The 24906-nt window shown below is 46.0% G+C and overlaps 1 protein-coding gene across 1 annotated transcript in view; it reads left to right on the forward strand.

Annotated features, from left to right (window-relative positions):
• CLASP1 (cytoplasmic linker associated protein 1) overlaps positions 1–24906 on the forward strand; it is a 199176-nt gene that overhangs the window by 102123 nt on the left and 72147 nt on the right. The window contains exons 9-15 of the mRNA XM_073545310.1: positions 18502–18657; positions 21217–21290; positions 21736–21828; positions 22013–22158; positions 22362–22497; positions 22606–22676; positions 23009–23068. Of these exons, the coding sequence (XP_073401411.1) occupies positions 18502–18657; positions 21217–21290; positions 21736–21828; positions 22013–22158; positions 22362–22497; positions 22606–22676; positions 23009–23068 (736 nt within the window). The remainder of the gene's footprint in view (positions 1–18501; positions 18658–21216; positions 21291–21735; positions 21829–22012; positions 22159–22361; positions 22498–22605; positions 22677–23008; positions 23069–24906) is intronic.

The following is a 24906-nucleotide window of genomic DNA, read 5'->3' on the forward strand; positions in this document are numbered from 1 at the left end:
ATCGAGAGACTGAAATTCTCGCCCATTCTTCCTTGACAAACAGCTCGCGCTCAGTGAGGTTGGATGGAGATCGTTTGTGAACAGCAGTTTTCAGCTTTTTCCACAGATTCTCGATTGGATTCAGGTCTGGACTGTGACTTGGCCATTCTAACACCTGGATACGTTTGTGAACCATTCCATTGTAGATTTTGCTTTATGTTTGGGATCATTGTCTTGTTGGAAGACAAATCTCCGTCCCAGTCTCAGGTCTTTTGCAGACAGGTCTTCTTCAAGAATGGTCCTGTATTTGGCTCCATCTATCTTCCCATCAATTTTAACCATCTTCCCTGTCCCTGCTGAAGAAAAGCAGGCCCAAACCATGATGCTGCCACCACCATGTTTGACAGTGGGGATGGTGTGTTCAGGGTGGTGAGCTGTGTTGCTTTTACGCCAAACATATCGTTTGGCATTGTTGCCAAAAAATGTGATTTTGGTTTCATCTGACCAGAGCACCTTCTTCCACATGTTTGGTGTCTCCCAGGTGGCTTATTGCAAAGTTTAAACAACACTTTTTATGGATATCTTTGAGAAATGGCTTTCTTCTTGCCACTCTTCCATAAAGGCCAGATTTGTGCAGTGTACGACTGATTGTTGTCCTATGGACAGACTGTCCCACCTCAGCTGTAGATCTCTGCAGTTCATCCAGAGTGATCATGGGCCTCTTGGCTGCATCTCTGATCAGTCTTCTCCTTGTTTGAGATGAAAGTTTAGAGGGACGGCCGGGTCTTAGTAGACTTGCAGTGGTATGATACGGTTTCCATATCAATCTGATCGCTTGCACAGTGCTCCTTGGGATGTTTAAAGTTTTGGAAATCATTTTGTATCCAAATCCGGCTTTAAACTTCTCCACAACAGTATCACGGACCTGCCTGTTGTGTTCCTTGGCCTTCATGATGATCTCTGTGCTTCAAACAGAACCCTGAGACTATCACAGAGCAGGTGCATTTATACGGAGACTTGATTACACACAGGTGGATTATATTTATCATCATTAGTCATTTAGGACAACATTGGATCATTCAGAGACCCACAGTGAACTTCTGGAGTGAGTTTTCTGCACTGAAAGTAAAAGGGCTGAATAATATTGCACGCCCCACTTTTCAGTTTTTGAATTTCCACAAAAATGTAAAATAACCAATACATTTCGTTCAACTTCACAATTGTGTCCCACTTGTTGATTCTTCACCAAAACATTTGGAATCTTTGAAGCATGATATGTGGGAAAAGGCTGAAAAGTTCCAGGGGGCCGAATACTTTCGCAAGGCACTTTTCACATATAGCAGGTTATTGGATATGTGGCCTGTCTTGCATGACTTGTGTCGGTTGCTATATGCGTCCTGTGCTTCCCTCATGTTGCAGGGTTGGTCACACCTCTGTATAATGGGAGAACGGGTATATTATGTACAGTGGGGAAAAGAAGTATTTGATACACTGCCAATCTTGCAAGTTTTCCCACCTACAGAGAATGGAGAGATCTGTAATTTTTATCGTAGGTACACTTCATCTGTGAGAGACCGAATCTAAAAATGAAAAACAGATAATCACATTGTGGATTTGTACATAAGTAATTTGCATTTTATTGCATGAAATAGTATTGGATAGAATAGAAAAACAGAACTTAATATTTGGCCCAGAAGCCTTCGTTCGCAGTTACAGAAGTCGGACATTTCCTGTGGTTTTTGACCAGGTTTGCACACTCTGCAGCAGGGATTTTGGCCCTCTCCTCCAGAAGGATCTTCTCCCAGATCTTTCTGGATTCAGGGCTGTTGCTGGGCCTCCAAAGATCGTCTGTTGGGGTCAGGTCTGGAGACTGGCTAGGTCACTCCAGGACCATGAAATGCTTCTTACAGAGACACTCTTTAATTCCCCTGGCTGTGTGTTTTGGGTCATTATCATGGTGGAAGACCCAGCCACGACCCATCTTCAATGCTCTTACTGAGGGAAGGAGGTTGTTGGCCATAATCTCGCAATACATGACCCCATCCATCCTCCCTACAGTACGGTGCAGATGTTCTGTCCCCTTTGCAGAAAAAGCACCCCCAATGTATATTTACCCCACCATGCTTCACAGATGGGATGGTGTTCTTGGGTTTATACTCATCCTTCTTCCTCCAAACACGAGTGGAGTTGATACCAAAAAGTCCTATTTTGGTCTCATCTGACCACATGACCTTCTCCCATGCTTCCTCTGGATTATCCAAGTGGTCATTGGCGAACTTTGATTGTAATCCATGATGGCGTGGTGTGTTACTAACAATAATATTTGAGACTGTGGTCATTTTCCAGGTCCTCCCGTGTAGTTCTGGGCTGAGTCCTGACCTTTCTCAGAATCATCCTTACCCCACGAGTCGAGACCTTGCATGGAGCCCCAGACCGAGGAAGACTGACAGTCATCTTGTGTTTCTTCCATTTTCTAATAAGTGTGCCAACAGTTGTCTCCTTCTCACCAAGCTACTTGCCTGTTGTCCTGTTGCCCATCCCAGTCTTGAGCAGGTCTACAGTTTTGTTCCTGTTGTCCTTAGACAGCTGTTTTGTCTTGGCCATGGTGGAGAGGTTGGAGTGTGATATGATTATGTGGACAGGTGTACAGGTAGCGAGGTCAAATAGTTACTTTGTGGGAACAGAATTAAATACATTGGCAGTGTAGTGCTGGCATAAGTATTGCTAGTTCTGTAGAGACTTCATCTATTTTTCAGCTAGTGCTATAAAGTTCTATTAGATCAAGTCCCTGCAGAACTAGCAATACGTAGGCCATTTTCTTAGCACTACACTGCCGATGTATTTGATCTGTTCCCACAAAGTAATTATTCCAAATCTAATTCTAAACCTGTTTACTAGATCCTCCAAAAGGGAGGGTGGCACTATACTAGGAATCGCTCTCACCCTGTCCATATACTTTATGCATTTCTGCAATTGACCCAATGTGCCCACACTAGTGTCCCCTGTTGGACATTTTGCTTTTTTAACACCTTTTTAACTTCTGTATTGTAAACCAATAAAATTTACGTTTTAATGGATCTCTTCAGTGCTCAGCCTTCATTAGTCGGAGTTGTTCGTTTCAATAAAATAATTAGGGAAAAAATCATACAATGTGATTTTCTGTATTTTATTTTCTGCCACAGGCGACGTGTTCCTACGATAAACATTACAGACCTCTCCTTTCTTTGTAGGTGGGAAAACTTGCAAAATTGACATTGTATCAAATACTTATTTTCTTTACTGTCCATGCTTTGGTCCTTCATGGCTCCGGTGCCTCTGTATTGACCCGGGTGGGGGAGTATTGATCCTCTGCAGTTCAGCATTGAAATGACCTAATAATGGTGATAATGGTTTCCTGCCGGATATGTCCACCCGGGGGCCGCTGTCTGGGGGGGGGGGGGGGATTGCTTGTATTACAGAGCTATGATCTATTATCCATGTCCAGCCTTGTTGTTAGGAGCAGGACATCTGCGCTATATATCGCCCTGTGCAGACCCCATTATAGGTCAGTGGGGCTGTCGGATGCATTACTTTGTCTTGGGTTCTGTTATCGGAATCAAAATATTAATATAGAAGTAATGGACTCCCTGTATGTCGGGCACCTGATGAACCCCATTGAGTATAATGCCGTCTGCAATTCTTTAGTATTTTTTGCCAGATCTGTGGCACAGTCTCCAACATGGGTGTGCCCCCCAATGCAGCACATAGGTCCCTCCTTATTAATCAGAAGTCGTGATCTAGATGTGAAGGAAACGAGGCTCGTGTCATTTTATACTTACATTCGACTTGTCTGTCTCCCGTTATCCTTGTCAGCATTTCTGCTGTGAAATCCAAGGACGAGGCGTCAGCAGGGACCCTGACATTCAGTAGAGTTACATAGTAATAACTCCACAGCGGACCCCCACGATAGTGTCCTCATACCCAGAGCTGCCCTGCACCGGCTCCTGCCAGCGGAGCCACCAGACACATGTAGGTAGGTGAATTCATCCAGCCTGAAAGGGCTGATACCAGGGAGCAGAAGATTGTAGTCACCTCCACCTTATAATTGCTGATAACGGGGAGTAATAGATTGTAGTCTCCTGTCCTACAGTCTCCTCCCCAGTAATGGCTGATAACGGGGAGTAATAGTTTGTAGTCTCCTGTCCTACAGTCTCCTCCCCAGTAATGGCTGATAACAGGGAGTAATAGATTGTAGTCTCCTGTCCTACAGTCTCCTCCCCCAGTAATGGCCGATAACGGGGAGTAATAGATTGTAGTCTCCTGTCCTACAGTCTCCTCCCCAGTAATGGCTGATAACAGGGAGTAATAGATTGTAGTCTCCTGTCCTACAGTCTCCTCCCCCAGTAATGGCTGATAACAGGGAGTAATAGATTGTAGTCTCCTGTCCTACAGTCTCCTCCCCAGTAATGGCTGATAACAGGGAGTAATAGATTGTAGTCTCCTGTCCTACAGTCTCCTCCCCCAGTAATTGCTGATAACAGGGAGTAATAGATTGTAGTCTCCTGTCCTACAGTCTCCTCCCCAGTAATGGCTGATAACAGGGAGTAATAGATTGTAGTCTCCTGTCCTACAGTCTCCTCCCCCAGTAATGGCTGATAACAGGGCGTAATAGATTGTAGTCTCCTGTCCTACAGTCTCCTCCCCAGTAATGGCTGATAACAGGGAGTAATAGATTGTAGTCTCCTGTCCTACAGTCTCCTCCCCCAGTAATGGCCGATAACGGGGAGTAATAGATTGTAGTCTCCTGTCCTACAGTCTCCTCCCCAGTAATGGCTGATAACAGGGAGTAATAGATTGTAGTCTCCTGTCCTACAGTCTCCTCCCCCAGTAATTGCTGATAACAGGGAGTAATAGATTGTAGTCTCCTGTCCTACAGTCTTCCTCCCCAGTAATGGCTGATAACGGGGAGTAATAGATTGTAGTCTCCTGTCCTACAGTCTCCTCCCCAGTAATGGCTGATAACAGGGAGTAATAGATTGTAGTCTCCTGTCCTACAGTCTCCTCCCCAGAGATGACTGATAACAGGGAGTAATAGATTGTAGTCTCCTGTCCTACAGTCTCCTCCTCAGTAATGGCTGATAACGGGGAGTAATAGATTGTAGTCTCCTGTCCTACAGTCTCCTCCTCAGTAATGGCTGATAACGGGGAGTAATAGATTGTAGTCTCCTGTCCTACAGTCTCCTCCTCAGTAATGGCTGATAACGGGGAGTAATAGATTGTTGTCTCCTGTCCTACAGTCTCCTCCCCAGTAATGGCTGATAACGGGGAGTAATAGATTGTAGTCTCCTGTCCTACAGTCTCCTCCTCAGTAATGGCTGATAACTGGGAGTAATAGATTGTTGTCTCCTGTCCTACAGTCTCCTCCCCAGTAATGGCTGATAACGGGGAGTAATAGATTGTAGTCTCCTGTCCTACAGTCTCCTCCTCAGTAATGGCTGATAACGGGGAGTAATAGATTGTTGTCTCCTGTCCTACAGTCTCCTCCCCAGTAATGGCTGATAACGGGGAGTAATAGATTGTAGTCTCCTGTCCTACAGTCTCCTCCCCCAGTAATGGCCGATAACTGGGAGTAATAGATTGTAGTCTCCTGTCCTACAGTCTCCTCCCCAGTAATGGCTGATAACGGGGAGTAATAGATTGTAGTCTCCTGTCCTACAGTCTCCTCCTCAGTAATGGCTGATAACGGGGAGTAATAGATTGTAGTCTCCTGTCCTACAGTCTCCTCCCCAGTAATGGCTGATAACGGGGAGTAATAGATTGTAGTCTCCTGTCCTACAGTCTCCTCCCCAGTAATGGCTGATAACGGGGAGTAATAGATTGTAGTCTCCTGTCCTACAGTCTCCTCCCCAGAGATGACTGATAACAGGGAGTAATAGATTGTAGTCTCCTGTCCTACAGTCTCCTCCCCAGTAATGGCTGATAACGGGGAGTAATAGATTGTAGTCTCCTGTCCTACAGTCTCCTCCCCAGAGATGACTGATAACAGGGAGTAATAGATTGTAGTCTCCTGTCCTACAGTCTCCTCCCCAGTAATGGCTGATAACAGGGAGTAATAGATTGTAGTCTCCTGTCCTACAGTCTCCTCCCCAGTAATGGCTGATAACGGGGAGTAATAGATTGTAGTCTCCTGTCCTACAGTCTCCTCCTCCAGTAATGACTGATAACGGGGAGTAATAGATTGTAGTCTCCTGTCCTACAGTCTCCTCCCCAGTAATGGCTGATAACGGGGAGTAATAGATTGTAGTCTCCTGTCCTACAGTCTCCTCCTCCAGTAATGGCTGATAACGGGGAGTAATAGATTGTAGTCTCCTGTCCTACAGTCTCCTCCCCAGTAATGGCTGATAACGGGGAGTAATAGATTGTAGTCTCCTGTCCTACAGTCTCCTCCCCAGTAATGGCTGATAACAGGGAGTAATAGATTGTAGTTTCCTGTCCTACAGTCTCCTCCTCCAGTAATGACTGATAACAGGGAGTAATAGATTGTAGTCTCCTGTCCTACAGTCTCCTCCCCAGAGATGACTGATAACGGAGAGTAATAGATTGTAGTCTCCTGTCCTACAGTCTCCTCCTCCAGTAATGGCTGATAACGGGGAGTAATAGATTGTAGTCTCCTGTCCTACAGTCTCCTCCCCCAGTAATGGCTGATAACGGGGAGTAATAGGGTTTTTCTTTTTGAGGCGCTCAGTAGCGGAGTTTGTGGATAATGATGTCTATAGTAAAGGGGCTTATTGTGACTTTTGGGTGTATATTACACAGACTCTGCTCCTCACGGAGGCTGTGATATGGGGGGTCCTGATCTGGCACTCCATGCTCCCGTCTGGCTTGGTGTCGGGGTGTGTATTGCTTCTCTGCTCAGTAATCACGTTCTGATGTTGGGGGTTGTGATCTTTTTGTCAGGAATTGTCAGTAATGATGTTTTGATGTCGGGGGTCCTGATATTTTGTTGGGGGGGGGTGTGCCCTCTGTCTTGGTCTGGTTTTTGTCGGTAACGACATATGACTTTGGGGTCCTCATTACTCGTCGTGCGCTCCTTTTGGTGTTTGTCACGTCACTCTGCTCAGTGCTGAGTCTCTTATCGCAGGGTGAGATGTGCAGGGAGCTTCTGTGGCCCCCGTGGGATCCTCCTGCACAACACCCTCCATGACATCACCATGTTCCTGTGCTGCAGACAGCTGACATGTAAGGTGTGCAGCGCTCAGCCCGGCCTCTCCTCTCTTGCAGCGCTCCATTTTCTCTCCGTCCTGTCGGTACCTGCTTGTGTCCGTGTCGTGGCGTCCATTCATTCGGCGTGGTCTCCAGCCTGCGAGGGCTCGTTCCCTGGGGGGAGCATCTATCAGTCGTGGCCAGAGAGCAGCTGCTTTAGCTGCTGACGCTCCTTCAGGATCAGCGTGGGCTCCTCAGACCTCAGTCAGCCGGTGGAGGGGGCTTCATTTCTTCACACCACACCTCATATCGGAGGAAGGAGCAGCCTGAACAGCAAGGATCTGATTCCCAGCATGTCCGCGGCCCCCCAGTGCGTGCAGACAGCTGAGCATTCAGTGTGGACCGCGCTTCCAATGTGGACCTGGTGTGAGAGGAGAGCAGAGGGATGCTGAGGAAGCTCATCTGCCAAAGAATATGTACCAGTAAGATCAGCGACGCTATGCTTGGTGGTCTCCACATTGTGCCGATCGGGGCTCCTAGGGAGGTCCCGATCCTGCAGTCGCCGCCGTCGCCATCATGACAGCAGCGCAGTAATCCTCTGCAGATGAGCGGCTGCAGGCTGTGCGCTCTCTGCCTCCCTGGTGACGGCTTCACACCCGGCATTTTCTTTTGTCTTGCTGTCAGTAATGGAGGAGACGATCGCACAACAGCAGAGACATCAGCGTGTATGAGTGGTGTCCCTGTATGTTACTGAGGTGTGCCATATATAGGTGTTATACTGGGGTGTGTTATATGTATGTTCTACTGGGGTGTGTGTTATATATGTATGTTCTACTGGGGTGTGTGTTATATATGTATGTTCTACTGGGGTGTGTGTTATATATGTATGTTCTACTGGGGTGTGTGTTATATATGTATGTTCTACTGGGGTGTGTGTTATATATGTATGTTCTACTGGGGTGTGTGTTATATATGTATGTTCTACTGGGGTGTGTGTTATATATGTATGTTCTACTGGGGTGTGTGTTATATATGTATGTTCTACTGGGGTGTGTGTTATATATGTATGTTCTACTGGGGTGTGTGTTATATATGTATGTTCTACTGGGGTGTGTGTTATATATGTATGTTCTACTGCGGTGTGTGTTATATATGTATGTTCTACTGCGGTGTGTGTTATATATGTATGTTCTACTGGGGTGTGTGTTATATATGTATGTTCTACTGGGGTGTGTGTTATATATGTATGTTCTACTGGGGTGTGTGTTATATATGTATGTTCTACTGCGGTGTGTGTTATATATGTATGTTCTACTGCGGTGTGTGTTATATATGTATGTTCTACTGGGGTGTGTGTTATATATGTATGTTCTACTGGGGTGTGTGTTATATATGTATGTTCTACTGGGGTGTGTGTTATATATGTATGTTCTACTGGGGTGTGTGTTATATATGTATGTTCTACTGGGGTGTGTGTTATATATGTATGTTCTACTGGGGTGTGTGTTATATATGTATGTTCTACTGCGGTGTGTTATATATGTATGTTCTACTGGGGTGTGTGTTATATATGTATGTTCTACTGGGGTGTGTGTTATATATGTATGTTCTACTGGGGTGTGTGTTATATATGTATGTTCTACTGGGGTGTGTGTTATATATGTTCTACTGGGGTGTGTGTTATATATGTTCTACTGGGGTGTGTGTTATATATGTTCTACTGGGGTGTGTGTTATATATGTTCTACTGGGGTGTGTGTTATATATGTATGTTCTACTGCGGTGTGTGTTATATATGTATGTTCTACTGGGGTGTGTGTTATATATGTATGTTCTACTGGGGTGTGTGTTATATATGTATGTTCTACTGGGGTGTGTGTTATATATGTATGTTCTACTGGGGTGTGTGTTATATATGTATGTTCTACTGGGGTGTGTGTTATATATGTATGTTCTACTGGGGTGTGTGTTATATATGTATGTTCTACTGGGGTGTGTGTTATATATGTATGTTCTACTGGGGTGTGTGTTATATATGTATGTTCTACTGGGGTGTGTGTTATATATGTATGTTCTACTGGGGTGTGTGTTATATATGTATGTTCTACTGGGGTGTGTGTTATATATGTATGTTCTACTGGGGTGTGTGTTATATATGTATGTTCTACTGGGGTGTGTGTTATATATGTTCTACTGGGGTGTGTGTTATATATGTTCTACTGGGGTGTGTGTTATATATGTTCTACTGGGGTGTGTGTTATATATGTTCTACTGGGGTGTGTGGTATGTATTGTATACTGGGGTGTATGTGTATTATACAGTGTGTTTTGTACTGGCGTGTGTTATATATGTGTGTTATACTGGGGTGTGTATTATATATGTACTGTATGTTATACTGGGGTGTGTTGTATGTATCATATACTGGGGTGTATGTGTATTATATATACCGTATGTATCGTATACTGGGGGAGTATATTATATATGTATGTTATACTGGGGTGTGTGTACTATATATGTTATACTGGGGTGTCTGTACTATATAATACACACACTCCAGTATATCACCTATGTAATACACACACTCCAGCATAACACGTATATGTATTTCATACTGGGGTGGGTGGCTGTGTATGTATTATATGGGTGTAATACTGGGGTGGGTGTATTATATAGGCATGTTATATTTGGGTGGGGGGTGTATTATATATGTTTGTTACACTGGGGTCTGTGTAGTATATACAGTGGGTACGGAAAGTATTCAGACCCCTTTAAGTTTTCCACTGTTTCATTGCAGCCATTTGGTACATTAAGAAATTTTTCCCCATTAATGTGCACTCTGCCCCCCATCCTGACTGGAAAAAAAAAAAAAAAACAAATGTAGTAATTTTTTTCAAATGAATTAAAAAAGACAAACTGAAATCTCCCATGGTCATAAGTATTCAGACCCTTTGCTCAGTATTGAGTAGACGCACCTTTTGAGCTAGTACAGCCATGAGTCTTCTTGGGAATGATGCAACAAGTTTTTCACCCCTGGATTTGGGGATCCTCGGCCATTCTTCCTTACAGATCCTCTCCAGTTCCGTCAGGTTGGATGGTGAACGTTGGTGGACAGCCATTGTCAGGTCTCTCCAGAGATGCTCCATTAGGTCAGGGCTCTGGCTGGGCCAGTCAGGAATGGTCACAGAGTTGTTCTGAAGCCACTCCTTTGTTGTTGTACCTGTGTGCTTGGGGTCATTGTCTTGTTGGCAGGTGAACCTTTGGCCAAGTCTGAGGTCCAGAGCACTGTGGAAGAGGTTTTCATCCAGGATATCTCTGTAGTTGGCTGCATTCATGTTGCCTTCAATGGCAACCAGTCGTCCTGTCCCTGCAGCTGAAAAACACCCCCATAGCATGATGCTGCCACCACCATGTTTCACTGTTGGGATTGTATTGGGCAGGTGATGAGCAGTGCCTGGTTTTCTCCACACATACTGCTTAGAATTATCACCAAAAAGTTCTATCAGACCAGAGAATCTTATTTCTCATAGTCTGGGAGTCCTTCTTGTGGTTTTTAGCAAACTCTATGCGGGCTTTCATATGTGTGGCACTGAGTAGAGGCTTCCGTCTGGCCACTCTGCCATAAATGCCCGACTGGTGGAGGGCTGCAGTGATAGTTGACTTTGTGGAGCTTTCTCCCATCTCCCTACTGCATCTGTGGAGCTCAGCCACAGGGATCTTGGGGTTCTTCTTTACCTCACTCACCAAGGCTCTTCTCCCACGATTGCTCAGTTTGGCTGGACAGCCAGGTCTAGGAAGACTTCTGGTGGTCCCAAACTTCTTCAATGTAAGGATTATGGAGGCCACTGTGCTCTTAGGAATCTTGAGTACTGCAGAAATTCTTTTGTAACCTTGGCCAGATCTGTGCCTTGCCACACTTCTGTCTCTGAGCTCCTTGGCCAGTTCCTTTGGCCTCATGATTCTCATTTGGTCTGACATGCACTGTGAGCTGTGAGGTCTTATATAGACAGGTGTGCGCCTTTACAAATCAAGTCCTATCAGTGTAATTACACACAGCTGGACTCCAATGAAGAAGTAGAACCATCTCAAGGAGGATCACAAGGAAATAGACAGCATGTGACTTCCATATGAGTGTCTGAGCAAAGGGGCTGAATACTTATGACCATGGGATATTTCAGTTTTTCTTTAATAAATTTGCAAAAATTTCTACATTTCTGTTTTTCTCAGTCAAGATGGGGGCGCAGAGTGCACATTAATGAGAAAAAAATGAACTTTTTTTTTTTTAGTTTATCAAATGGCTGCAATGAAGCAGAGTGAAAAATTTAAAGGGGTCTGAATACTTTCTGTACCCAATGTATGTATCTTACACTGGTGTGTGTGTGTGTTATTCCTCCTCTGGCAAAAATTAAGAGACCGCTGCACAATGTAAAGTTTGTCTGATTTTCCTCTTTATATTTTTGAGTAAAATGTAAATTGCTCTTTTATTCTATAAACTTCTGACGACGTCTCCGAATTTCCAAGCAATAAATTTTGTATTTATTTTCAGAAAATAAGAAATAGTCAAAATAATAAAAAAATGCAGAGAGCTTGTAGTCCTCAAATAATGCTAAGAAAACAAGTCCATAATCATTTAGAAACAACAATACTAATGTTTTACCTCAGGAAGAGTTCAGAAATCAATATTTTGTGGAATCCCCATGATTGTTAACCCCAGCTTTCCTGCGTCTTGGCTGCTTTCCTCCAGTCTCTCACTCTGCTTTTGGGTGACCTTATGCCACTACTGGTACACACATGTCAGCAGTTCTTCTTTGTCTGATGGCTTGTGACTCTCCATCTTCCTCCTGATTACAATCCAGAGGTTTTCAGTGGGGTTCAGGTCTGGAGATTGGGCGGCCATGACAGGGATTGGATGTGGTGGTCCTTCATCCACACATTGAGTGACCTAGCTGTGTGGCATGGCGCATTGTCCTCAGAGTTGGGGAACATTGCCTGAGCAGAAGGAATCAGCTGTTTTTCCAGGATAACCTTGTATGCGGCTTGATTCATACGTCCTTCACAAAGATTAACCTGCCCAATTCCAGCCTTGCTGAAGCATCCCCAGATCATCACCGATCCTCCACCAAATTTCACAGTGGGTGCAAGACACTGTGGCTTGTACGCCTCTCCAGGTCTCCATCTAACCATTAGATGACCAGGTGTTGGGCAAAGCTGAAAATTAGACTCAGCAGAGAAGATTACTTTACTCCAGTCCTTAACGGTCCAATCCTTATGGTCTTTGGCAAACTTCAGCCTGGCTCTCCTTTGCTTCTCATTGATGAAAGGCTTTTTTCTAGCTTTGTATGACTTGAGCCCTGCCTCTAGGAGCCTGTTATGAACTGTTCTTGCCGTGCACTTCACCCCAGCTGCCATTTGCCATTCCTTTTGTAGGTCACTTGATGTCATCCTGCTGTTGCTGAGTGACATTTGAATAAGATGACGGTCATCCCGGTCAGTAGAGTCTTTTTCACCCTCTGCCGATCTGTAGCTTTGTTGTCCCCAATTCTGCTGCTTGACCTTGTTGTAATGGACTGTCGTCTTAGAAATTTTAACCCCTTCCTGACATCAGACGTACTATCCCGTCCATGGGACCCGGGCCCCTATGCCCATGGACGGGATAGTACGTCTACCGCGATCAGCGGCGCCCACGTGGTGAGCGCCGCTGATCGCGGCCGGGTGTCAGCTGATTATCACAGCTGACACCCGGCACAATGTGTCAGGGGCGGTCACGGACCGCCCCCGAAACGTTAACCCCTTGCACACCACGATCAAACATGATCGCGGTGTACCGGGAGTTAAAGGGAAGCATCGGCAGGGAGGGGGCTCCCTCCGTGCTTCCCTGAGCCCCCCACGGCATCGCAATGTGCAGCGCTGCTGCCGGGGGCTCCTTACCTGCAGGCCCCCGAATCCAAGATGGCGACGGGGGCCTTCGGGGGCCTGCAGGAAGCTGGCTTCCTCAGTGCCTGTGCAGTGCCTGTGACAGATCGGTTATCTGTCACAGTGATCTGTGATGTGACAGATCAGCGATCTGTCACAGAACAGTGATGTCCCACCTGGGACTATTTAATAAAGTGAAAAAAAAAAAAAAAGTGTTAAAACAATTTAAAAAAAATCACCAAATAAATTACAAAAAAAAAAAATATTCCCCCAAATCCATTTTTTGAAAATAAAAAAAACCAAAACAATAAAAGTACACATATTAGGTATCGCCGCGTCCGTAACGACCTGCCCTATAAAACTGTCCCATTAGTTAACCCCTTTAGCGAACCCCTTAAAAAATAAAAATAAAAAACGAAGCAAAAAATAAGGATTTATTATCATACCGCCAAACAAAGTGTAATAACGTGCGATCAAAAAGACGCATATAAATATCCATGGTACCGCTGAAAACGTCATCTTGTCCCGCAAAAAACGAGCCGCCACACAGCATCATCAGAGAAAAATTAAAAAAGTTATAGCTCGTAGAATAAAGCGATGCCAAAATAATTATTTTTTATATAAAATAGTTTTCTTTGCATAAAACCGACAAAACATAAAAAAACGACCTAAATGAGGTATCGCTGTAACCGCACTGACCCGAAGAATAAAACCGCTTTATCTATTTTACCGCAGGCGGAACGGTGTAAACGCACCCCCCCCCCCCAAAGAAATTCATGAAACGCTGGTTTTTGTTCATTCTGCGTCCCAAAAATCGGAATAAAAAGCGATCAAAAAATGTCACGTGCCCGAAAATGGTACCAATAAAAACGTCAACTCTTCCCGGAAAAAATAAGACCTCACATGACTCGGTGGGTCAAAATACGGAAAAATTATAGCTCTCAATATATGGTGATGCAAAAACTATTTTTACAATAAAAAGCGTCTTTTAGCGTGCGACAGCTGCCAAATATAAAAACCGCCATAAATAGTAAATCAAACCCCCCGTTATCACCCCCTTAGTTAGGGAAAAATAATAAAATAAAAAAAAGTATTTATTTCCATTTTTCCATTACGGTTAGGGCTAGGGTTAGGGCTAGGGTTAGGGCTCAGATTAGGGTTAGGGGTGTGTTGGGGTTAGGGTTGGAGTTATAATTGGGGGGTTTCCACTGTTTGGGCACATCAGGGGCTCTCCAAATGCAACATGGCGTCTGATTTCAATTCCAGCCAATTCTGAGTTGAAAAAGTCAAATGGTGCTCCTTCCCTTTCAAGCTCTGACATGCGCCCAAACAGTGTTTTACCCCCACATGTAGGGTATCAGCCTACTCGGGACAAATTGCAAAACAACTTTTGGGGTCCAATTTCTCCTGTTACCCTTAGGAAAATAAAAAATTGGGGGCAAAAATATCATTTTTGTGGAAAAAAATGATTTTTTTATTTTCACGTCCGAGCGTTATAAAATTCTGTGAAGCACTTGGGGGTTCAAAGTGCTCACCACACATCTAGATAAGTTCCGTGGGGGGGTCTAGTGTCCAAAATGGGGTCACTTGTGGGGAGTTTCAATAGTTTAGGTACATCAGGGGCTTTCCAAACGCACATGACACCCGCAGACCATTCCATCAAAGTCTGCATTCCAAAACGTCACTGCTTCCCTTCCGAGCCCCGACGTGTGTCCATACAGTAGTTTTCTCCCACATATGGGGTGTCAGCGTACTCATGACAAATTGGACAACAACTTTTGGGGGTCCAATTTCTCCTGTTACCCTTGGGAAAATGAAAAAATTGGGGACTAATTGATCATGTTTGTGGAAAAAATACGATTTTTTTATTTTCATGCCCGGGCATTATAAACTTCTGTGAAGCCCTTGGGGGTTCAAAGTGCTCACCTCACATCTAGATAAGTTCCTTTGGGGGTCTAGTTTTCAAAATGGGGTCATTTGTGGGGGGTTTCCACTGTTTAGGTACATTAGGGGCTCTCCAAAGGCAACATGACACCCGCAGACCATTCCATCAAAGTCTGCATTTCAAAACGTCACTACTTCCCTTCCGAGCCCCGACGTGTGCCCATACAGTAGTTTTCTCCCACATATTGGGGTATCAGCATACTCAGGACAAATTGGACAACAACTTTTGGGGTCCAATTTCTCCTGGTACCCTTGGGAAAATAAAAAAATGGTGACTAAAAGATCATGTTTGTGGAAAAAATAAAAAATTTTTATTTTCACGCCCGGGCGTTATAAACTTCTGTGAAGCACTGGGGGGTTCAAAGTGCTCACCACACATCTAGATAAGTTCCTTGGGGGGTCTAGTTTACAAAATGGTGTCATTTGTGGGGGGTTTCCACTGTTTAAGTACATCAGGGGTTTTCCAATCTCGACATGGTGTCCAATCTCAATTCCAGCCAAAAACGTCAAATGGCGCTGCTTCCCTTCCGAGCTCTGCCATGCGCCCAAATAGTGGTTTACCCCCACATGTGGGGTATCGGCGTACTCAGAACAAATTGCACAATAACTTTTAGGGTCCTGTTACCCTTGGAAAAATAAGAATTGAGGGTGAGAAGATCATTTTTGTGGAAAAAATATGATTTTTTAATTGTACTGCTGTACGTTATAAACTTCTGTAAAGCCCTTGTGGGTTCAAAGTTCTCACCACATATCTAGTGAAGTTCCTTGGGGGGTCTAGTTTCCAAAATGGGGTCACTTGTAGGGGGTTTCCACTGTTTAGGTACATCAGGGACTCTCCAAACCTGACATGGCGTCCGATCTGAATTCCAGCCAATTTTGCATTTAAAAAGTCAAACGGTGCTCCTTCCATTCTGAGCTCTGCCATGCGCCGAAACAGTCGTTCCCCCCGACATATCAGGTATCAGCGTACTCAGGACAAATTGCACAATAACTTTTGCAGTCCAATTTCTCCTGTTACCCTTGGTAAAATAAAAAAAAATTGAACCTGAAGTACTTTTTTTGTGAAAAAAAGTTAATGTTCATTTTTTTTTTAAATATTCAAAAAAATTCCTGTGACGCACCTAAAGGGTTAATAAACTTCTTGAATGTGGTTTTGAGCACCTTAAGGGGTGCAGTTTTTAGAATGGTGTCACTTTTGGGTATTTTTCTATCATATAGACCCCTCAAAGTGGCTTCAAATGTGATGTGGTCCTAAAAATAAAATGGTGTTGTAAAAATGAGAAATCGCTGGTCAACTTTTAACCCTTATAACTTCCTAACAAAAAAAAATTTTGGTTCCAAAATGTGGGAAATGTTAGTTATCAAGTTTTTTGTGTGCCATATCTCTGTGATTTAAGGGCATAAAAATTCAAAGTTGGAAAATTGCGAAATTTTCAAAATTTTCGCCAAATTTCCGTTTTTCTCACAAATAAACGCAAGTTATTTGAATGAAATATTACCACTAGCATGAAGTACAATATGTCACGAGAAAACAATGTCAGAATCACCGGGATCCATGGAAGCGTTCCAGAGTTATGACCTCATAAAGGTACAGTGGTCAGAATTGTAAAAATTGGCCCGGTCGTGAACGTGCAAACCACCCTTGGGGGTGAAGGGGTTAAGGATGGAGGCAACATGACGCTCACTGTATCCCTCTGCTAGTAAAGCCAGAATTGAGCCTTTCTTTTCCTCTCTCAAGACTTTTCTCTTCAACTTCTTTGGCATGGTTAGAAGTTATTTTTTTCATTCCTATTACTTTTGGGATATTACTAGCACTTGTTTTGCCGTCCAGCTTGTCCTATTGCAGGAGGATTGTGGACACCACAGCAGGGTCTTTTATACTTTCGTTAAATAAGATTTGGTTCAGGTGATCACCTCATCAGAAGCACATTAAGTAGAAGGAGGTGGACTCTGGTTGGAATTCAGCTGACACTGGAATGGAGGAATGGCTGTCAGACATGGAGAGAAGCGGATTTTTATACAACTGTGCAGTGGGCTCTTAATTTTTGCCAGAGCTGTATATGTATGTTATACTGGGGTGTGTGTTATATAATACATACTCATCAACGTAGCATACATATATAACACACATTAGAGTATGTTGCACTGATATGGGATCACATGAAGGATCCACACGAGCATCCTACACAAGAGATCTAGAGTCAGGTCTCCAAGATGTCTGGAGCAACCTCCTGCCAAGATCCTCCATAACCTGTGTACAAGTGATGAGAAGTGAGGGAGGCGACGGGCGGTCACTAGATACTGATGGTGGAGGCGATGGGCGGTCACCAGAATACGGATGGTGGAGGCAACGGGCGGTCACCAGAATACGGATGGTGGAGGCGGCGAACGGTCACCAGACACGGATGGTGGAGATGGCAGGCAGTTGCCATACACGGATGGTGTTTTTACTGGGCAGCACTTTTTCCAGCACTGCCTAAGACTTCTGCACGGCGCTGTCTGTTGTATTTGTGACTGTACCTTGTATATATGGGACGAACAGTCTACAGACCTTTTGTGGTGGTCATGGTGACTGTCGTGTTTGGGGAGCAGTGACATCGGAGTCCCTGTTACACCTACTGCCGCTCCCTGCGCCGTTTCTCCTTTCATGGGATAGTTAGATCATTTTAATGTGTTAATTGATTATGGGAATTATCTTATCACGATTGATATTTGGGTGTATAGATGGGTTTTATGTACATTGATTTTGTGGTGGTCTTTGTTGGAGTGGAGTCTATACCTGGGCACTGGTGTGACGCAGATACCATCATATGCCTGTAGATTGTGGCACTACCCTGTCACCCATAAGATATATTGGAGCATCCATAATAGAGCCGTCACGCCGCAGGTACCCTGGCTGTTATTATCTATATGGCTGCCACTTCCCATTATTTTATTTTTAACATCATTTCGTTAGTCTGGCCATTATGTCTTGTGAAGAGCGAAGGAGCTTTAATAAGAGGTTATTGGAGCATCCTCGTGTGCTAAGAGTGTCTACGGCGGGTTCGTAAAACATGTCCGAGTTCCCGCGGCTGCATGTCTCGTGACTGTTTGGCAGCGGGCAACAATTACTGGGATTCCATAACAAACAGCCGTGAGACATGCAGCCGCGGGAAACTCGGACATGCTTTACGAGCACGCCGTAGGCACTCTGTTGGCACACGAGCATGCTGCGATAACCTCTTACTAAAGCACCTTCGCTCTTCACTATGTAATGAACCCTGTCCCCACTATTTGTCCCCCGGTGCTGCCAGCTGCCGTCATCATCCGATATTATCCGACGTCTGCCCAGGCCTCATCCACGAACGCTCGGAGTAACTCTGATCTCGTTTGTGGCTGCGGGGCCGCAGTTCTCATGTATAGCCTCCGGTCTCTAGTATAAACTCTGTTACACGTCTGTGGTGTATACCGGTGTAATCACAGGTGTATGGTCATAATTTTATTGCAGATAAAAACTTTGATGATGAAGATTCTGTTGATGGAAACAGACCGTCATCCGCCAGCTCCACCGCATCCTCCAAAGTGCCACCACCTGCCCGCAAACCGGTGACTATGGGGACGGCTCGGAGGCCCGGGACTACTGCTGTGGCCGCCAAACCTGGAGGTGAGTACGAGAGGCTGAGGGTCGCCATTGTGTGTACATAGCGGCCCCTGAGGAGTGAGATTCCTGCCCGTCCTGTCTGGTCACTGGTGGCGACGATGGAAGGTCATCTCCAGATATTACTTGTTTCTCCTTTCACTTCTGCCTCATGGGAGATGTTGTCACTTCCGTCAACACTTCTGTCCTCTCACAGCTGTAAGAAAAATCAGTGAATGGTGCAGAAAAACTAGTAGCTTACATCTTCCACGGAGTTTGCTTCCAGCACTGGGTTTTTTGCTTGTTCTACATAACTTTTAGGCTGGGTTCACACGTACCGGAACTCTCGCGGAAATTACCGCGAGAATTCCGGAATTCCATTCCACGGAAAAAAATCGCATTTTAAATTCCCGCGATTTTCCCGCGGAAAAACTAGCATTTTGCAAGCGGAATTAGCTTGCAGAATTGCTAGCGTTTTCCAAGCGATCTGTAGCATCGCTTGGAGAACTGATTGACAGGTTGGTCACACTCATCAAACATAGTGTTTGACAAGTGTGACCAACTTTTTACTATTGAGGCCGCTTATGCGGCCTCAATAGTAAAAGATAGAATGTAAATAATAATAATAAAAAATATTGTTATTCTCACCTTCCGACGTCCCGCGCAGCCTTCCCGCCTCTCTCCACGCTCCCGGTCCCAGTAATCCTTTGCGACAATTACCGCAATGACGTCCGTTCTCGCGGGATCGCGACGTCTCGCGGTCATTCTCGATGACGTCGCGATCCTGCGAGAACGGACGTCATCGCTCGCAAAGGATTACTGGGACCGAGAGCGTGGAGAGAGGCGGGAAGGCTGCGCGGGACGTCGGAAGGTGAGAATAACAATATTTTTTCTTTTAAATTCTATTTTTTACAGGGATATGGTACCCAAAGCCCGGAGGACAGTCTCCTCTCCTCCGGACCGTGGGTACCATCCGCAAATGTTCTGCTTACTTTTCGCATGGTGTGCACAGCCACATGCGGAAAGTAAGCAGAACAACGCATTCCTATGGGTGCGGGATCGCCGCGATTCCGCGAAATTAATGAGCATGCTGCGTTTTTTACTGCAAAGCGATTCCGCCGCGGTAAAAACCGCAGCATTAGCACAGCATTGCGGAATCCCATCGGAATGCATGGGATGCTTATTTTTCGCGTTTTCGCAGCAAAAAGCGCGGAAAGTACCGCCATGGAAACGCGAAAAAACGGTACATGTGAACGAGGCCTCAAAGGGACAACGCCTTCTTAAACTAAATGTTCGGCCCCGATAAAATAAAGCCTATATTGACCTCCCGTGCCGGCTCTGTACCAGCGGTGTCGACACTCGCTCTCCCCAGGGCTGTGATGAAGCACTGATTAGACGACGGCTTCACGTGTCCCAGCCCCGAGGAGACCGAGTGCCAATACTGCTGGAACAGAGCCGGCACGGCAGGTGAGTCTACATAGGCTTTATTATTTTAACGGGGCTGAATATTTAGTTTAAGAAAGGATTGTCCTAGTAGTTGTATTCATTGGGTGCAACTGTGGAGAGTAGCTGCATCACCTGATCTGTAGCAATCATTGTCTGCAGCGGTGGAGAGGAGCTGCATCACCTGGTCTATATCCATCATCTGCTGCAGCAGTGGAGAGGAGCTGCATTGTCTGGTCTGCATCTATCATTTGCTGCAGTGCTGGAGAGGAGCTGCATTGTCTGGTCTGCATCTATCATTGGCTGCAGTGCTGGAGAGGAGCTGCATCGCCTGATCTGTAGCCATCATCGGCCTTACAAGTGGAGAAGGAGTGCATCGTTTGGTCTGTAGCCATCTGCAGCAGCGGTGAAGAGGAGGTGCATCACCTGATCTGTAGGAATCATCGAATGCAGCGGGGGAGAGGAGCTGCATCACCTGATCTGTAGGAATCATCGAATGCAGCAGGGGAGAGGAGCTGCATCGCTTGGTCTGTAGCCATCATCGGATGCAGCAGGAGAAAGGAGCTTCATCACCTGATCTGTAGGGAATCATTGTCTGCAGCGGTGGAGAGGATCTGCATCACCTGATCTGTAGCAATCATTGTCTGCAGTGGGGGAGAGGAGCTGCATCACCTGATCTGTAGCAATCATTGTCTGCAGCGGTGGAGAGGATCTGCATCACCTGATCTGTAGCAATCATTGGTTGCAGCGGAGTAGAGGAGCTGCATCACCTGATCTGTAGCAATCATTGTCTGCAGTGGTGGAGAGGGCCTGCATCACCTGATCTGTAGCAATCATTGTCTGCAGCGGTGGAGAGGAGCTGCATTGCCTGATCGGTGTTTAGTTCTGTTTTGATTTCTCCGTTCCTGATCGCTGGTGATGGTCATGGTGGCTGTCATCTCTGATTATCACCAGACTGGACGGACATGAAGCCTCCTTTATTGAACCCCACCAGACATTGGTGCGGTGGCTTCAGACGCAGGTTATGGTGAATGGCCGTGATGATGGTCCTGAGCTCCTGGATAAGCCGGAGGTGAATACAGTAAATGGAGATCGGGGAACTAAACGTTTTTCTTTCTTTTCTTTTTTTAAATATTGTTTCAGGAGCGAAAGAAGGTGCCGGAGCCTTAGATGAGGAAGACTTCATCCGAGGGTTTGAGGATGTCCCCTCTGTGCAGGTAAAGCTCAGCGAGTGCTGCGTTGTCTGCTCTCATGTATTTAATGCCCATAATAAAATGCATGACATATTAAGGTCCGTCCTGGATCCGCAGTCGCTGGGGGCCGCTCTCGTGACTCCAGCAGATACTGATTATATAAGTGATCGGTTTCCTTCTCTGCAGGAGATGAGTGAACCCTATAATTTACAGCTGTAGGTCATAGGGCCACTTCAGCACCTCGGTGTACAGCCGGGGCCCCTCTTGTACCTTCAGCTGGGGGTCTGGTCTCTGCAGCCTTGTCATCAGGTCACGGCTTGCATTTACCCTTGGGTGTTTGGGCGATTTGACCAATCACAATAATGTCAGCCTTGTATTTAATGTTATAGTGATGGATAAAGAGTGCAGGAAACAATGGGTTTCATATGTCCACGATTGTCAATTCCCTGCTCTGTGTCTCATCTTCCAGATCTACTCAAGCCGAGACCTTGAGGAACAGATCAATAAAATTCGGGAAATCCTGTCAGATGATAAGCACGACTGGGAACAGAGGATCAATGCGGTAAGGAGCCCATCACCCTGCAGAGGACGAGCGTCTGGGCGGCCTCATGTTGGGGGTAACCTTGGGTAGAGCATTATGTAACCATTGGTGATGTTGGGTCACCCCACAACGATCTTTGTCTGCAGTATGTTGTGCACAGAATCGGTGTCATAACTGGAAGGCCTGTATTTGGTTTTACTTTCAGCTTAAGAAGATCCGATCCCTACTCTTGGCCGGTGCAGCAGAATATGACACGTTCTTCCAACACCTGCGTCTGCTTGATGGCGCGTTCAAGCTCTCCGCCAAGGATCTGCGATCCCAGGTGGTTCGAGAAGCCTGCATCACCCTGGGGTGAGTGGAGCAGACGTGTCCTGACAAAGCTGAGGATGAATGTGCCGAGTGCAGGACCTCGTGCCGTCTGCATTACTTCCACTGACACATCAGCTGCTACTGGTGGTGGGGGCCCTGGCTGGTGTGTGTGGGGGGAGGGGGTCCGGGGCTGCTGCTGGTGGCCCTAAGTACTTAATTATTGATTTCACTTTATTTTACATCAGGCACCTTTCTTCTGTCCTGGGGAACAAGTTTGACCATGGAGCTGAAGCAATTATGCCCACGGTTTTCAACTTGGTTCCTAACAGTGCCAAAATCATGGCGACCTCCGGGGTGGTAGCCATTCGATTAATTATACGTGTAAGTATCTTTGCTTGCTATGGCCGCACTGTTTGCTTTCTTGTGTATGTATAATATTTATGCACAAATCTATATCTGTAAATCTATTGCTGCGTTTCTCTGTTGCAGCACACACACGTCCCGAGACTAATACCCATCATTACAAGTAACTGCACCTCCAAGTCTGTGGCGGTTCGAAGGTTTGTGCCATTTTTTCTGTGCGTTTATTCCACTTTGCTCTCTGCTGTGCGTTCAGGTGATGGGACGACTATGGCAGCGCTTGCAGAAAGGACGGATGTGCGTCGAGTATATTTGCATCCTATAGAGCTCATCCTCTGGTTGCTTTAATCAGTCTCCTCCGTCCTGCTGCATTTTACATAGATTATTACATATACTGAAACCCGTAATATCCATAATAAGAAAAACACAAAACACTAACAAATGAAATCCTTACAGCCGTGTCCCGGCCTGTGACCTCGGCAGCACAGGCCCCCCCGTCCCTTGTAGCTGAATCTTTGTGTTTTCTGTGCAGGCGTTGTTATGAATTTTTGGATCTCCTCCTGCAAGAATGGCAAACGCACTCACTGGAAAGGTATGAAGACAATTAGTGTGAATTATTGTGAATATCAGACACAGAATAAATGGAGGAAAGTACACAGCCCAATGAATTCTATTTTTTCGGTCTGTTCCATTGCCCCTTGGGTTATAACATCTGGTCCTTCATCCCTCGCCCCGGTGAATAACATCTACACCCACCATTACTCCCAGTGTATAACCTCAGGCCCCCCCACCCCCCAATGACACTATTACTACCATGTGACAGAGCGGCCGGCGGTGCAGAGCTCCTGATACCAGTGCGGTCCTGTAATAGGAGCCGCCGGGGTAACAAGTCCGTTCATGACATTTCTTCCTCCTGAATCCTCTCAATCGCCTGTGAGGGATATTATTGGGAAGTGGAAGGAACCGCAGCAGCTCAGCCACGAGGAGGAGACCCCATAACATTACAGAGCGGGGGGGCAGAGTGCAGATATGCCACCACCGCTCTGCTGACCCCATAACTGCCGAGTCCAGACCCCTAGTATCGGCAGAGACACTGCGCCCCCGCCAGGAGCTTCATGGCCAAGCAGCTGCCCTCAGCCGTGTATCACCGAGCACAATGCCGAGCGTCTGATAGAGTGGTGTAGAGCCGCCACCACTGGACTGTGGAGGAGACGTGTTCTGTACAGTGACGGGTCGCACTCCTCTATCTGCCATCTGATGGAGGAGCCTGGGTTTGTTGATTCCAGGAGGACGTTACCCCCTGTACAGATGGTGGAGGAGGATAATGCTATGTGCTGTTATCAGGGGCTGGCTGCGGACCATCAGCTCCAATGATGGGAAATCTTAATCTCCAGAACATGACATTGTGGACAATTGTAGCTTCAGCTTTGTGGTAACAGTTTGGGGAAGACCCTTATCTGCCCCCCATGACTGTGCTCCGTGCACAAGGACCGTGCAGACATGGAGGGGGGGAGAGAACATGAGCGGCCGCATGGAGTCCAGACCTCAGCCCCATTCTCTAATGGAGATTGTGACCCCAGGAATGCTCTTCTGGATGAAGGGGCAAAAATTCCCACAAATGACTCCAAAATTTATAAAGAGACTGTGTACTTATATCTGCAGAGGAGCGAAACCATATTAATATCTATGGATGTAGATGAGGACAGTGAAGCCCCCGGAGGTGGATGTGGGGGGCACATACTTTCTCCATATGTCTATGGATGTAGATGAGGACAGTGAAGCCCCCGGACGTGGATGTGGGGGGCACATACTTTCTCCATATTAATGTCTATGGATGTAGATGAGGACAGAGAAGCCCCCGGAGGTAGATGTGGGGGGCACATACTTTCTCCATATTAATGTCTATGGATGTAGATGAGGACAGAGGAGTCCCCGGAGGTGGATGTGGGAGGCACATACTTTCTCCATATTAATGTCTATGGATGTAGATGAGGACAGAGGAGTCCCCGGAGGTGGATGTGGGAGGCACATACTTTCTCCATATTAATGTCTATGGATGTAGATGAGGACAGAGAAGCCCCCGGAGGTGGATGTGGGGGGCACATACTTTCTCCATATTAATGTCTATGGATGTAGATGAGGACAGTGAAGCCCCCGGAGGTGGATGTGGGGGGCACATACTTTCTCCATATTAATGTCTATGGATGTAGGTGGGGACAGAGAAGCCCCCGGAGGTGGATGTGGGGGGCACATACTTTCTCCATATTAATGTCTATGGATGTTGATGAGGACAGAGAAGCTGCCAGAGGTGGATGTGGGGGGCACATACTTTCTCCATATTAATGTCTATGGATGTAGATGAGGACAGAGGAGTCCCCGGAGGTGGATGTGGGAGGCACATACTTTCTCCATATTAATGTCTATGGATGT

The sequence above is a fragment of the Dendrobates tinctorius genome, unplaced genomic scaffold, assembly GCF_039654945.1.
Source record: "Dendrobates tinctorius isolate UK_male_01 unplaced genomic scaffold, ASM3965494v1 ptg000143l, whole genome shotgun sequence".
In the NCBI taxonomy this organism is placed as follows: domain Eukaryota; kingdom Metazoa; phylum Chordata; class Amphibia; order Anura; family Dendrobatidae; genus Dendrobates; species Dendrobates tinctorius.